This window comes from Vombatus ursinus, unplaced genomic scaffold (genome assembly GCF_900497805.2).
Source record: "Vombatus ursinus unplaced genomic scaffold, bare-nosed wombat genome assembly UNPS02014804.1, whole genome shotgun sequence".
Taxonomy (NCBI): Eukaryota; Metazoa; Chordata; class Mammalia; order Diprotodontia; family Vombatidae; genus Vombatus; species Vombatus ursinus.
This window is the reverse complement of record NW_020954582.1, coordinates 11,350,808-11,365,979: the sequence shown is the minus strand read 5'-3', so window position 1 is coordinate 11,365,979 and position 15,172 is coordinate 11,350,808. Positions and strand designations below refer to the sequence as shown.

Here is a 15,172-nt window from a genome sequence, read left to right as displayed (position 1 = left end):
GGGAAGTTTCTTGAGGGGCAAGGCTGGCTTTATGCCCCAAGCACCATGCTTTGCGCGTAGTAGGAGCTCAGTAAGGTAACAAATATTTCTTGATGGATTGCTTTGTCCGGGCTGTCTCCCTTGGACCTGGAAGTCTTCCTGATTCATCTCTTGGAACCCCAGACTTTGTGTAACACTCCACAAAGTGCAAAATGCTCACGGGAAGCCTCGCTGACCCCTCAACTCCCTAATACTCTCTGCTTCTTCAAATGAACGTGTCTCTACTTAACTGTGTGTTGTCTCCTACAGTACTATGTCAGCTCCTTGAGGGCAGGTACAGTTTTGTTTTCACCTCTGTGTGACCAGTGACTAGTACCTAATAGATGTTATCAATTCAGTTCAGTTCAATTCAAGGACCTTTTAGTGAACACCCACTTTGTACCAGACAGTGGACCAGGCTTTCCAGAAGAGTCCCTGCCCTCAAGGACTTTACATTCGACTAAATGTTGGTTGGATTCTATTGATAAAATGCCTGATCTTGGGGTATGAGAGGTGATTATGTCATTTAACACCTGAGGATTTCAGGAAATGATCCTATTTTCATGTGCTCATGTTCCTTGATGACGCCCCACCCATTCCATCCTTCACCCCTGCCACCGTCGCCTCCCAACTTCCTTCTTTCTATTTCTAGCCCTCCCCCACCAGAGGTCCTGTGTTTATCGTTCCATGGCACCATCTCCTCTTTGTTTCTCCTCCTCTTCTGTCTCTTCTGTGTTCTTTCCAACCTGGCAGGTCATTTCTCCCACATAATCCATATTTCATTGAATTAATGCCTTTAAATTAAAAAAAAAAAGTCCAGACCAGTGATTTCACCAACACAGGGAACTTCCAATATGGAAGATCCCTCTGCCTAGGAAGATTAGCCCTTTTAAAAAATTGAGGCTTCTAGAGAATCTAGACAGAATTCCGATGACTTAACTAGGTTCAGACCTCTATTTTGTGTCTCAACACAGGGCTTTGAGAATCCACGTTCTTTAGCTGCTGAAGAAATGAAATTAGTGAATTAAATGAAATCATCACCAGGGCTGATGGTAGTCATTGCCTAATTGGTAAAAGTCAGGAGTGGGTAATTGTGCTCCTGGGAAACAAGTTCCACCCCAGGGGTGATCCCTGGGGCTGCTGGCTAATTCCCTTTTCTGTTTCTCTGCTTTACTAGTGAAGCCTCTTCCTCCAAGTGACATCAGAGCTGACTTTCCCAATTTGTTGGCCAACTTCTGTACCTTACAGTGGCAGGACCGAGGACCGGTGGTGCTGAATCGCCTCCAGTTTCGGCCAGTCCATGAAAACGCCTGGAAAACGGTAATCTTTCCATGATGGTGAGACGGGGACGGGAGAGGGGCCTCCCTTTTCATTTAAGCATGTGATATTTGTGGTGGGAAAGAGGTTCTTTATCAGATATTTTCAATATGACTACCTAACCCTTTGTCATTGAGATTCATCTCTTCCCATCTGAAAATTGGGGGTCCTGAGATGATTTGACCTAAAGGATACACATCTGAGTCATTCCTGAAAGTCCTGTGTGGTTCTGTCTCTTAGTAAATGTCGTAGACTTTGGTCAATGATATTAATTGTTCTTTTGGTTTTTACACTCCTAATGACGAAAATGATCATTCATATATGATGATAATAATAGTAATATTTGTATAGCTCTTTAAGGTTTGCAAAGTACTTTACAAATTTGATCTCATTTTATCCTTACAACAACCCTTGGAAAAGCGATGCTTTTATTACCCCCATTTTACAGATGAAGAAACTGAGACCCAGAAGCTTAAGGGACTTGCCTATCTAGTGTCAGAGATAGGATTTGAACTTTGGTCTTTTCAGTTCCAAACTCCAAGCCCTGCACTCTCTCCACTCCTGTATAATATGTGTAAAGCATTTGGCCTAGTACCTGGCACATAGTAGGAATTTAACAAATGCTTGTTGAATCAAATGACTTACACTGTTTTCCCCAAGTTATTATTTTTTCTGAGGCTGCATCAAGGTGACAAGATTTATGGTTTATATCTCTGAAAACACGTGAAATTTGCTGCTTCAGCACAGGCCTCAGCTTTGTCTTTAAAGAAAATTGGCAATTCATGTCAGTTCAGTTTATTGGGCTCTTATTAAGTATCTACTATATCCCCAGGGCACCGTTCATGGCACTGGAGTTACATGGACAAGGGCTGAAGCAATCCTTCTCCTTAAGAAGCTTATATTCTCTCAGGCAGCATGGAGACATGTGATTTTCCTAAACACATCTTTGGTCTCCCCGCTGTCCTACTCAACAAATTGCTGGAGATAGTGAAAGCCCTGTCCACCCTGGATCCAACCTACCCTTAGGCCATTATAATATATTACCTCTGTTATCCACTTAACCAGATCTTCCTTTCCTCATCCATGGCTTTCTGCTCCTTGGCACTGGCTGTCCCCAAGCCTAGAATGCATTCTTTCCACATTTCTCTTATAATCCCTTGATGAGGAAGCAGAGATCTATGGAGATGGACCATGACTTACTGAAGGTCAGCCAACCAGCTAAGGGGCAGCACTAGGATTCGAACCACGATATTTCAAAAGCCTCCTTTGACCCTGACCTCTCCTCCACATGACTGGAAGGTTTATCTTGCTGAGCGGTGAAGGGTCATGACGGCGCATGGGTCAAAAGCGTCTGAAGTCTCAGCAATGAAGAGAGAAGGGAAGAGAATGGATGAGTTGAAAACACTGACAGTTAAAAAAGGCAGGAGGGTGATGAGTGTCTGAAACGGGATCGAAGGCCGGAAGAAGACTGATGAGCAGCGGCTCGAAACTGGCTTTCTGTTTCTACTTTTCTCATGGATAAGAGCTGCTCCTATCAGTCCTCTTCAGACCTACTCCACTCGAATCACACTGAACCACTGGTCTGCATTCAAATCATGGACAAGGCTTCTTTTTTCTGAATCAATAGCTTTATTTACATGATGCCTGGAAGGTCTCCTGCCAACATAACATATCCTCTGGGAGAACCTTCGCCACCCCCTATAATGGCAGCGATGGTGATCACTAGCATTTATATAATGTTTTAAGGTTTGCAAACAACTCTGCAATTATTATCTCTTTTGATCCTCGCAACAGCCCTGAGAGGCATTTTTACAGATGAAGAAATTGAGGCAGAGGTTAGGTGTCTTGCCCAGGGTCACTGGTTAGTGTCTGGATTTGAATTCAGGTCCAGAGCTCTATCTACTGCACTGACTTAGATAGGTGCTTTAGTGGTATCCCACCCTTCTTGTGTATTCCACCTAGCACATTGTACCAAAAGTGTATTATGTTATAGTTATAGTTATGTTATAGTGTATTATGTTATATTAAGTTATATAAAGTTATAGTATTATGTTATTTATATATGTTGTCACATCTCTCCCCTAGGTCTATGCCTTGTGGGCAGGCATAGTTGCCTAAACTCTGTTCATCCTCCAGGGTCTAAGAGAGCACTCTGCACATCACATAAACTTCTCAAGTAGAGATTATTCCATTCTTTGTACTCATGTCCCTGGCACCTAATTTAGCACCCTGTATGTAGCAGGAACTTAATAAATATTTACCAAATGACAGATAGTCGGTGCTTAATGAATGGTCATGCAAATGAAAACTCAGCGCAAAGTGGTCAGAAATCCAGATTAACCGATGTTGTTGTGATTTCTTTTCATAGAATCAGAAATGGAAGGTAGTCATTAGGCTAAGTATTTAACGTTCATTGTTCTCACTCGAGCTTTTTGTTTGTATCGTCTGGTTCAAGGTTCACGTCGCTAATTCTGGAGGAAGATATGATCTGTACAACCTGATACCATTTACAGAGTATGAATTTCAGATTTCCTCCAAACTGCATTCTGTCAAAGGAAGATGGAGTGACTGGAGCAAATCACTGAGGACTCAGACTCCGAGAGAAGGTCTCACACACACACACACACACATTCTCATTACTCTAAATTTGAGCGAAAAAATAGCACTGCCTTGTACTAATCTCCTGTTGAAATAGAACGTTTCCTTCAGTTATTTAAAACCATTATTCTGAGAATGGGCCGCTACCAAGGAGGTCCATGATACCCTGCCCTAGAGGCAATGTAGCATCATGGAAGATTCTTGGGCGTCTGGTTGCCTGAAACCCTCCTGATCTATTCGCCTGGGGAACAAGGGTTGTTGTCCATAGTGCTCTCGTTTTCGTTAGTTCTTAATCACGGGACATCATGGAGGTGGTTTGGACTGTGTTAGTTCCACTGTTTCCTCTCTTCTCCATCAGCAAACAGACTCGTAGGACTGGCCGAAGACAAAGGCCACATTTGGCATGTCACAGGAACAATTTTGATCCGGCCATCTTTTTAAATTATTGTGTTCTTTTTTCCCTCCCACATTTTTGGACTAATTGACCAAACATCCTATTCAATTATACCTTCCAACAATTTAATTCAGTCTACAAGGTAAACTCGAATTGTTGTTGTTCAGTCATGCCCAACCCTTCATGACCCCATTTGGGGGTTTCTTGGCAAAGACACTGGAGCGGTTTGCCATTTTGTTCTCCAGATCATTTTGCAGATGAGGAAACTGAGGCAAATACGGTTAAGTGACTTGCCCAGGGTCACACAGCTAGTAAGTGTCTGAAGCTGGATTTGAACTCGGGTTTTAATGTCTCCAGACCCAGCGGTCAATCCACTGCGCCACCTTACTTAATTAGTAAGAAGGATGGTCGTCATCATAACCTACGCTGGCCTTAGAGGCAAGAGAAAACTAAGTCTGAATCCTGTCTCATATATCCAATAGTTGTACATTGCTATACAACTTGCAGTTTCACGGATTTTATCTCATTTGATCATCACAACAAGGGGAGTAAGGTAGGAAGTAAGAACATGATTATCCCTAGATAAAGAAACTGAGGGTCAGGGAGGTTAACCTCTCTGGAACTTAGCCAAGATCACACAACTAGGGATTCTCTAAGACAATAAGTTACTGATGAATTGCCAGGTCTGACTAAGTGAAGGGAATTTCCAAACTGGGAGTCATTCCCTCCCACCCTTTTCCATGCAAACAGTTCAGGCCAAAAAATAATTTTAAAAAATAATTTTATAATAAATAAAATACTAGAAGTCGGGATTTGACTTTTCACATCTCATAGCATGCTCAATCAACAAGAGACCTGTTTTGGGGGGTGGGGGGATGGAGAAGACTGTCATTCTGAAGGCTTTCTGACATTCATGCAGAAAAATGCCTACTCCCCTAAAACACACCTCCCTTAGCTGAGTCTTCTTGGCTGATGCCCAATGTTTTCATCTTCCTTTTCTGTCTGATCTTCTTGTGGGCTGCTTAAACACCCTGGGCTGTATTCTTAGCTGCTCGGCTCTTACCGCTCACCGCTGTTTCTGTCATCAGTTCCTTTCTGAAACTAGTTAATGCAAGATCCAAAAGGTGTGATGTTTCTCCCTCACTCTCTCTCTCTCTCTCTCTCTCTCTCTCCCTCTCTCTCTCTCTCTCTCTCTTTCTCTCTCTCCCTCTCTCTCTCTCTCTCTCTCACACACACACACACACACACACACACACACACACACACTTTCCTTTTAACCCCTTAGGCGTACTTTTATTGTCTGTTTGGGGTTTTTCAGTTGGGTTTTTTTCCACCGCTAACTCAGTAGTAAGGTTTCAATTCAATTTCATTCCTACCGTAACTATTATCGTACATTACACTTACATGAAATTGCATGTTGACTTCCTTTAAAGCCCTCCAGCAGTGACCCTGCTTCTCAAAGGCAAATTCTGACATATCATCTCAAAATTATGAAATCTCTGGAGCTGGATCGGGGGCCACAGAGCCCACCCCCTTCCCAAGTATCCAGTCACCCAACCTTTGCTGGAAGGACTTTAATGAGAGGGAAATCTGGCAAGAGATAGGGTTTGGATTTGGTTGTTTGGAAGGGCTCATTACCAAGTTGGCCATCCCCGAATAGCATATGAGATAGTAGATTTTAAAGTTAAAAAATGTCCCAGGCAATGCAGAAATCCTTCTTTCCTTCTTTTTAAAATGTTCTTTTCCCCCATCCATTCCACTTTGTCTTTTAAATGAGAGATTCTGTAGTCTTAGGAAATCTAATTTCCACCTCACTTTTTTTTTTTCTTTTTTGAGGCGGAGGAGGCTTAACATTTTCTAGCTCTTTTCATCTTCCAAAGTTCCCTGGGTAGAGACCTGGAGTCAGGAAGACCTGGGTTTGAACCCAATTTTTGGCATTTACTTGACTTAGCTTGAGTCATCTGTCAAGTGAGGATAATACTGCCTATAGAAGCAACCTGCCTGTCAAGTCAATAAGCATTTATTAAATGCCTACTGTGTATGTGCCAGGCATGGGGTTAAGTACTGGGAATACAGAGCAGTCAGCAAACACTTCACATTCATGCGTGTCTCTTTCTCTGCCCCTTCCCCCCCCATTAGAATATAAGCTCCCTGAGGGCAGGGACTGTCTTTCAGTATGTATTTGTATCCTTGGCTCTTAGAATGGGTGCTACCTCAGGAGAGCACTATTTTTTCCATTTTCTTTGTATCCCCAGAGCATAGCACAGTGCTTGGTACAACAAGTGCAAAATAAATACATGGTGATTGACCATGACCTGAAGTCCTGAGATTTTGCTTCTTTATCTCACCGCTTCTCAACTCCTACCCAATTCATCATGTAAAGAGAAGGCTATCCTAGAATGCTCATATCTGATCAGTAGTGAGCATTGGACTTAGAGTCAGAAGACCTGGATTCTAATCTTGCCTCAGTGGATAGAGTGCCGAGCTTGGAGTCAGGAAACCTCATCTTCCTGAGTTCAAATCTGACCTCAGACACTTACTAGCTGTGTGACCCTGGGTAGGTCAGTTAACCCTGTTTGCCTCAGTTTCCTCATTTGTAAAACGAGCTGGAGAAGGAAATGGCAAATCGCTCCAGTATCTTTGCCAAGAAACCAATAAATGGAGTCACGAAGAGTTGGGCATGACTGAACAAAAACAAAAATATCTTATTGGAACTAATAATTATTTTTAGAAAAAGGCACTAGTTGCTTAACTGGATAATAGTGATTTGGGTCCTGGATTTGAAGTCAAATAGAACTGAATTTGATCCTACTAGCTGTGTGACCTTGGACAAGTCACTTAGCCGCTATCAGACTTGAGTTCCTCATCTGCAAAATGGAGGGAAAGGAATAATATCTGCAGCATTTACCTCACATGGTTTCTAGGAGAACCAAATGAAATAATTGGGAAGATTCCAAGGCATTGAACAAGTTTAATGGAGTATTGCTATTGTTTTCTTCCTAAGAATTGTTATTTTTAGTAATAATACTAGTGGTGATGAAAAGGATGTGACAGTTCAGAGCAAGATTCAAACATATACTACTGCAGAGCCTGGTATATAGTAGGCATTTAATAAATGCTTATTGATTGATGCATACCATATATACAGTATACATACATGAGTGTGGATATGGATATACCTTGTTTTAAAACCCACCCTACCCCCCTTACTGAAGAGCATATTTTAAAACATTTCATAATAAGGTGTTTGAACCGATGATTTCCCTAGGGACCGAAAACAACCACTAAAGTCCTGTTTCTTGACTTAAGAGCTGAGGAAAGCCTTGGCACATTTAGGATGGTGTGACTCATTGATGTTATTCCAGCTAATTAGGCCTATGTTCAAGAGTTTCTGATAATGTAATATCATTTATGCAATTTTCTGGTCTATGTCTCAAATTCCTTGTCTGATACCAAAATGGGTTTTTTGGGTTTTTGGGGGGTTTTTTTGCCTCCAAGTATAGTAGGACCATGCTATGATTTTGCTTGGTAAATATTCTTTTCTGAAATAATGTTTTCATCAGTTTAAGGCTGATTTTTAAAAATTCAGTTATTTTTTAAATTCAGTATTTGACAGTGTGGTAAGGTGAATGGCGCATAGGACCTAGGATGAGGAAGACCCAGTTTCAAATCCCATCTCCAGCACTTACTGAGTGACCATGGGCATGTGACAATCTCCTGAGCCTCACAAATCTCTGAGACTCTAAGTTATATGTGGGTTGGATGAAGGAAATCCGTGTGCAAGCTAAGTCAGAAGTCCTTGTCATGATGATGTAGAAAGGTTTTACAGTTTGACCACTTGGTCTTTAATTGACAATCCAAGATAGGAGTAAATCAATTCAACATTTATGAAGTGCCTACTGAGTGCTAGGCTCTCTGCTAAGCCCTGGATATACAAGGAGAGAAAGAGGAAGGAAAGAATGGAGGAAAGAAGGAGAAGGCCTTGCTCTCAAGTTTACATTCTGCTGGCAGGAAAGAACACATCTATAGCTCAGTGGGAGGGCCTGGGTTTGAATCCTGCCTATGCCTCTTATTAGCTGTGTAACCTTGACTGTGTCACTGAGCCTCAGTTTCCTCATCTGTAAAATGATAGCATTGTGCTTGATGACGTCTAAGGTTCTTTCCAGCTCTCAATCTCGGCATTTCTGCATGAAGCCTCTTTGGCTCTCCCTCACTGCCAGTGTCCTCCCTCTCAGCCCTTGGGGTGTATTTCTATTTTTTCATGGATTGAAACAAAAATGGAGAGATCAAGAAATAGAAAAGCAGAAATATAGATAGGTGGAACATGTATTAAGCACCTACTGGGTGCCAGGCACGGTGCGAAACCCTTGGGATGCAAAGGCAAGACCAGTTGGTCCCTACGGTTAAAGAGCTGATGAAGTAAAATACCACCTGAAAGGGAGTTGGAAGGTGGGGTAAGGAGAGGGGGAGGAAGAAGGGGGAGGGCAGCCACGGTGGGGCCAGACCTGAGAGTGAGCAGGGAGGGAGGCTGGCAGCATGGCAGGGACATCTGGTAATATGGCGGCCAATCCTTCTACCCCCCAGAACCTAGCACATAGTAGGAACTTAAAAAATACTGGTTGATTGATCCTCTGATCCTAAGTAAATGAAAGGGAATTGAAGGAGGATGAAGAAGTGGTGTCTTTTCACGCGGACATATCCTGCTCAGCCATAAACTTCCTGAGGTCAGGTAACCGGGCTTATCGCACCTAGCGTACCTCACTTTGGCTATAGAAAGTACTCAGGGAATATCTCTTGACTGATGGGTAAGGACTAACTATTACAGAGCGTAGAATGTGGTAGGATAAAAGCCTCTCACAGCCAGGGACTTGTTTTTCTTTATATCTCTTTAATGATAATGATTATAATAATAGCTAACATTTATAAGGCTTACTGTGTGCTAGGCACTGTGCTAAACACTTTGCAAATATTATCTCATCCGATCCTTGCAACAACCCTAGGAGGTGTAGGGGCTATTGTTATTCCCATTTTACAGTTGAAGAAACGGAGGCAAACAGAGGTTAAGTGACTTGTCAAGGGTCTGAGGCTGGATTTGAACTCGGGTCTTCCTGACTCCAGGTCTGGTGCTCCGTCTACTACATGACCATCTCTTGCCCTGACTTCTAGAGCAGTGGCTGATAGGTTCTTAATTAATGCTTTAATTGAATCAACCACTTGCAAGAACCTTTAAATCAGTAGCACCTGACCTGTTTTGGGTCACGGACTCTTTGGGTGCCTGCTGAGGCCTCTGGATTCCTTTGCAGAATTATGTTTTAAAATGTATAAAGTGAAATACATAAGATGACAAAGGAAACTGAATTATATCGCAGTGTAATTAGCAAAATATTTTATAAAAACAAAGCCAGGACCCCCAGGTTATGAGTCCGCCACAGCCCAGGGCTGTGTGACCTTGCGAATGTTTGTAAACGGACGTAAAATGATTTTGTTTCTAACTCTTTAAAAGCTCCACCTGCCCCGGATGAAACAACTTATTTCTCTTCTTTTCAAACAGAGCCAGTGGGAACGTTGGATGTGTGGTACACAGTGGACGACCTGGAAGGTGGCCTACAAAATGTTTCTCTGTTTTGGAAGGTGAGATTGGGGTGGAAGCCGACGGTTCCGTAGAATTCTTTCATGGTCTCACGAGAGCTCTGAGGCAGAGAGGTCGCTGAAGCGTGAATCGCTCTGCTAAAACTCTTTTCTCCTCCAACATCCATTTGTTGGCCTACCCAGATCACAGCCTGTTTATAATAGAGCGCTGCCGGAGGCTCAGGGAATTACTGGAGGTCACACAGATTTGAAGTGTCAGAGCTGAGATTTGGAGCTGACTCCGGGGCCAGCTTTCCGCCCCCTTTCTCATTTGTGATAGGAATTATTCCTTTCTCGTTTGTGATAGAAATTATTCCTCAACCTTCCTGGGCCTCGGTTTCCCCCTCTGTAATTTGGCGGACGTTGAGCAAGCTGACTCCAGGTTCCTTCCAGCTCTAGAACTGTGATTGTCTTATGGTTCCTGGTAGGGGAGATACCATAAACCAAGGGGTGAGCTCTCGGGCTTCAGAGACGGATGATGGAGGTGGGACTCGGGGTCTGCCCATCCAAGATTTCCAGTGTTGACCAGACTTCCCCTTTTCTTGGGCTAGGTAGCAGAGGCAGCGGGCAGGGTCATTCTGTTCCTCTTATTGACTAATGAGGGTTTGACTGGGGCTAGGGGGCGGGGCAGGAAGGAAAGGAATTGGGATGGTTCCCTCCAATGCCTGCTAGGACCCCTCTACCCTGCTAGTAACAGCCTCTTCTTACCACTAAACCCAGTTACTCTCTCTGCCCAATCACAATGAGGCATGCCTGGGAGAGTGGACAGCATGCTGTCCGCTGGGTTCACATCCTCCCTCAGATATTTCCTACTTTGGTGGTCCTGGGGAAGTCATTTCATCTCTGCATCTCAGCTTTCTTCTCTATAAAATGAAGGGATTGTTCTCCTCTTACGCCCTTCCTCTAATCTGAATCAGAATGCACGCCTCCCCATCCCAAACCCCACCAGGCCTTGCCTCACTCCAGTCCCCTCATTCCTTTCCACCACCCTCCTTCCCTCTGACAACCATGCTCCCTCTCCCTCAGCCTCCACCCAATCCATGCTTCCATTTCCAACCAGGGTTTTCCCCTAGAGATAACGCGGTACATCAAAGGAACCCTGAGCCTGGAGTCTGAAAATCTTGGTTCAAAGCTCGTTTCTGAAGGGTACTGCCTGTGTGATCATCTCTCCGGCCCTCAGTTTCTTCATCTGTAAAATGAAAGAGTTGTCCCCCACGGCCTCTGAGATCACTTCCAGCTGTCTGATCCTCTGCATTCTGTAACCTCATCCTTTCCCATACACCCAGCATGATTTCTTTAAAAAAATCTCACTTTTGGGGCAATCTTTTGTTTTTTCACCACTTTAATTTCCAAATATATTACTCTCCCTTTCCATCCAATCGTGCTTTTTTAACAAAGATTTTAAAAGGAAGAGAAAAAAATCAGTTCAGGAATCCAAACAATACACCAAACATATCTGACAACATGCTACAATCCAGCTCCCTCTCCCCACCCCTAACCGTAAAGGGAAAGAACCATCCTGGACCAGAGTTCTTTCCCCACCTACGATTCTGGGGTGTTGGCATAGGGAGAGAAAAAGAGGAAGGAAGGAGAGAAACTCATCACTGTTTCTTCCCACTCACCCCGAACTGTAAGAAGGAGATGAGCTCGCTGTCCTGCTCCCCAGCCCTGCCCCAAGCTCGGGGCCCCTTTAAAGAGGGCCCGGCTGGGCTTCAGGAGGACCTCTTTCAGAGGATGCTTCTTCCTCGTTTCTCAAACCCCCTCCCCTCTCCTCATCACTGTCCCCAGTGAAGGGTGAAGAGCTACATTAAAACAGATCCACAAAGTCCGAAGGGGGACTCGCGGAGAGAAGGGTCCCCAGGAGGGCTTGGCTGATATTCCGCACCCTTCAGTTTTCAGAAATAATGTAGGAGGAGAAGGAGCTCTCTCCTCCCCCGGCACTTTGTCTGGCTTCTCCTCTTCTTCCTCCCTCCTCTCTCTCCTCCTCTATCATTTTTCTCTCTCTTCCCTCTTCCCTTCCTTCTCTTCTTTCCCTCATCTCTCTCTTTTCTTCTCTTACCTTCCTCTCTACCATCCTTTTTTCTCTCCTTCCTTCTCTCCCTCTCCCCCCCCCCATCCTGTCTCACACACACAAAATTTATCAGTACCAGCATCAGGGACGTACTATAAATAGCATGTGGATTGGCAGTCAAAGCCTTAGGATGGCTGCGACCATTTGGATTTCTTAATAGGGCTTAGGGATAGAGGTTAGACCCGTCTTTTTGACAGCCTAGGGGACCCCTGGAGGAGGAAAAGCCTCAGGCCCTTTCTTTGTAATCATTTGCCTGGGGCACTGCGAAATTGGACTAGAACCCAGGTCTTCCGGCTCCCAGGTCAACTGTCTTTTTACTGTCATATACTTAACACAACACCAGGCACATAGCAGGTGCTCCGCAAATGCTTATGGACTGACTTGCTAGGCCAAGGTGAGTTCATTCAGATTAAAAAGAAAACAAAACAACCACTTAACCAGCCCTTTTCTTCCAAAGAAGCTGCTGCCATCTTGGGGGGCTTTCAGAGAGTCAGAGCTGCTAGGAATGACCAGGTGAGCTCATCCCACTATCCCTGCCACCAGTCAGTCCACAGCTGGAATACTCTGGTCAGTCCCGGGAACTCCAGTTTTAAAGGCCAGTGACCTGGGACAGCATGCTGTGGAGGGCAGCCAGGGTGTGGTGAAGAGTCTGGGCTTTGTGCCATGTAATGACGGGGTGAAGGACCTGGGGATGGTTGTCTCGGGGGAGAGAAGACTTGGGGAGACCCGACTGCTGTGGATGTAATCTACCTGATTTTAGCAGAGCTCTTGACAAACACAAAGCTTTGGTGACCTTTGTTCTCACTTTTCTTGCGGAGAAGATGGTGGGTATGGATCAGCCAGTCATGGAGCCAGATTGTTTTAGAACTGGTTGGATAGACATATTTAAAGAGCCCATAGTCCTTAATGGCTTGGTGTGAGCATGGCAGAAGGCTTTTGGTGAACTGCCCTGGGGATCTTTGTCCCTGTGCAAAGGGACTTATCGGTGATGAGGGTGAGGTTTGCTGGACAAAGACTCAGAAGGACCAAAGCTGGGAAGGGTTGGCAGGGCAGCAGATAGAATCTGGATCCAAATGGTTCTTGAGACTTGAGCGCTGGGCTGAATCCTGTAAGATGAAATTCATTAGCGGTCAATATGAAGTTGTGCACTTTGGCAAAAAAAAATCAGCCTCACAAAAAGAAGGAGGAGGCCTGGATAGACAATGGCTGTTCTGAGAAAGATCAGAGGGTTTAATTGAACCGCAAGGTCAGTCTGGTTCAGCAGTGGGACATGGCCACTAATGGAAACCTGGGTTGCACTGATCGGGGCTGCTGTTCCAGGAAGAGGTGGAATGAAGCACTGTCCTGTGCCCTTCTCAGCCTCCTCTGGAGCCATGTGCTCATTTCTGGGCACCGGGGTTCAAGAAGGATGCTGATGACAGCCACGGGCCCTAAGCTCCTGCCGTCTGAGGAGGTATTCAGAGAAACAGCTCGTGTTCATCCTGGAGGAAAGAGGATGTGGGGGATGGAATGGTTGCCTTCCAGCATGTGAAGGAGGGGTGTTCTGTTTGGCTCCAAAGGGGAGACCCAAAGGGAAGGCTGCAGGGAGGCTGATTCAGGCCGGAGGTCAGGGAGGGCTTCTGGACAGTGAGGGATGTGTCCAGAAGCGGGAGAGCCGCTGCCTAGGGAGCAGGTGGGCTCCCTCTCCCTGGCAGCTTTAGGCCAAGACTGGACACCCACCTATCAGGGCATTCCTGGGTGTACAGGGTAGACCAGGTGACTGCTGGGGTCCTTTATGAATCCGAAGGGCTGCCATGGAAAAGGGGCAGAACCCGAGGTAGTGGGTAGAAGAGGCCAGAGGACAAATTAAGTTGGATATTGGACAGTCACATCTGCCTCTTTTTACAGAAGAGGAAACTGAGGCCTAGAGAAGTAGCTGTCCTCCGGCTCTCAGAATGTGTGTGCTTCCAAGGATTCCAGCCAACCCACTCCAGGAAAGCTTTAGTGACTGTTATTTGATGTCTGGCCAATACAAGAAGCTGTGGCCAGATTCTTCCCATTCTGTCCAAACCAATCAATCACTCAATAAACAAGCATTTATTTGGTACATGCACTGTGCAAAGTAAGCACTGCAGATATCCAGAGAAAGAGAAAACAAGTCTCTGTCCTCAGGGAGCTTACCATCTAAAGGGGGAGTCATGTAAGCAGGTGTCCTTACTAGACACTGAGGGGGCAGCGAGTTTAGGGAGCCAAGCCCCCAGGCCTGCAGGAGCCAAGAGCTCCAAGTTCTCTTCCCTGGGGCAGTGACGGTGCAGGGGTGCTGCTGGACCCCTGAGCCCGGAGCATTTCCAGTTAAAGCCCGGCAGGCGGGCATCTGAGGAAAGAGGGGGTTTTCTCAGCTCGGGGAAAGACTCGGGGCTCTGCCGTTTCACTTTTGTCCGATGTTTACATTAAGAGGGGCACAGAATGACTCAGCGTAGCCCCTGGAGCCCAGAGGAGGGAAAATCCCTCCTGAGTCACCAGCATTTCTAGGTAGTTACTTACTCATTTTTCCAGGTTTCTTGGATGAAGGACAGTTTCTATTTCTCCTCTGAAAATACAGTTTCCCCAAGATCTATTGTCTTTCCTTTGGTGGCTATTTTTAGATCAAAAAATGCTTTCTTTGAACAGTCAAAAAACCCAACCCAGAGTATACTACGAAAACAAATGCAACTGGTATTGTCTTTAAAAAAAAAAAAAAGTGCTGCTAGACAGAAACTCATCTTGAATTAGAAAATGACATGATTATGTTAGGTCACGGCACAGTGTACTTCCTTTTCTTATACTGGATCAGTAGCACCTACTATGTGCCAGATAGTGCTAAACCTGGTGATACAAAAATGAAAAAGAAAGTCTGTCTTTGCCCTCAAGGAGCTTACAATCCAATGGGGGAAGACAGTCGACAAAGGGAAGCTGAAAAGGAGGTGGGGGAGGAAGATGACATAAAATGTGGAAAAAGGGCCAAGGAAGGCGGCCAGGTGGGAAAGGAAATGAAGAGAGGGCAGGTCCAGGAGGCTTCTTTACATGGAAGTTGGAGGGAGTGCTCCCCTCCATCCAGAAACTCACACTAGCAGCAGAGGGAAAGTAGAGATGGGAGGAGAGAGAGAGAGAGAGAGAGAGAGAGAGAG

General features: G+C 45.0%; 1 protein-coding gene across 1 annotated transcript in view; it reads left to right on the top strand.

The window, feature by feature from the left end:
• IL12RB2 (interleukin 12 receptor subunit beta 2) overlaps window positions 1–15,172 on the top strand; it is a 78,565-nt gene that overhangs the window by 28,329 nt on the left and 35,064 nt on the right. The window contains exons 6-8 of the mRNA XM_027874118.1: window positions 1,196–1,338; window positions 3,791–3,941; window positions 9,879–9,958. Coding sequence (XP_027729919.1) covers window positions 1,196–1,338; window positions 3,791–3,941; window positions 9,879–9,958 — 374 coding nt within the window. The remainder of the gene's footprint in view (window positions 1–1,195; window positions 1,339–3,790; window positions 3,942–9,878; window positions 9,959–15,172) is intronic.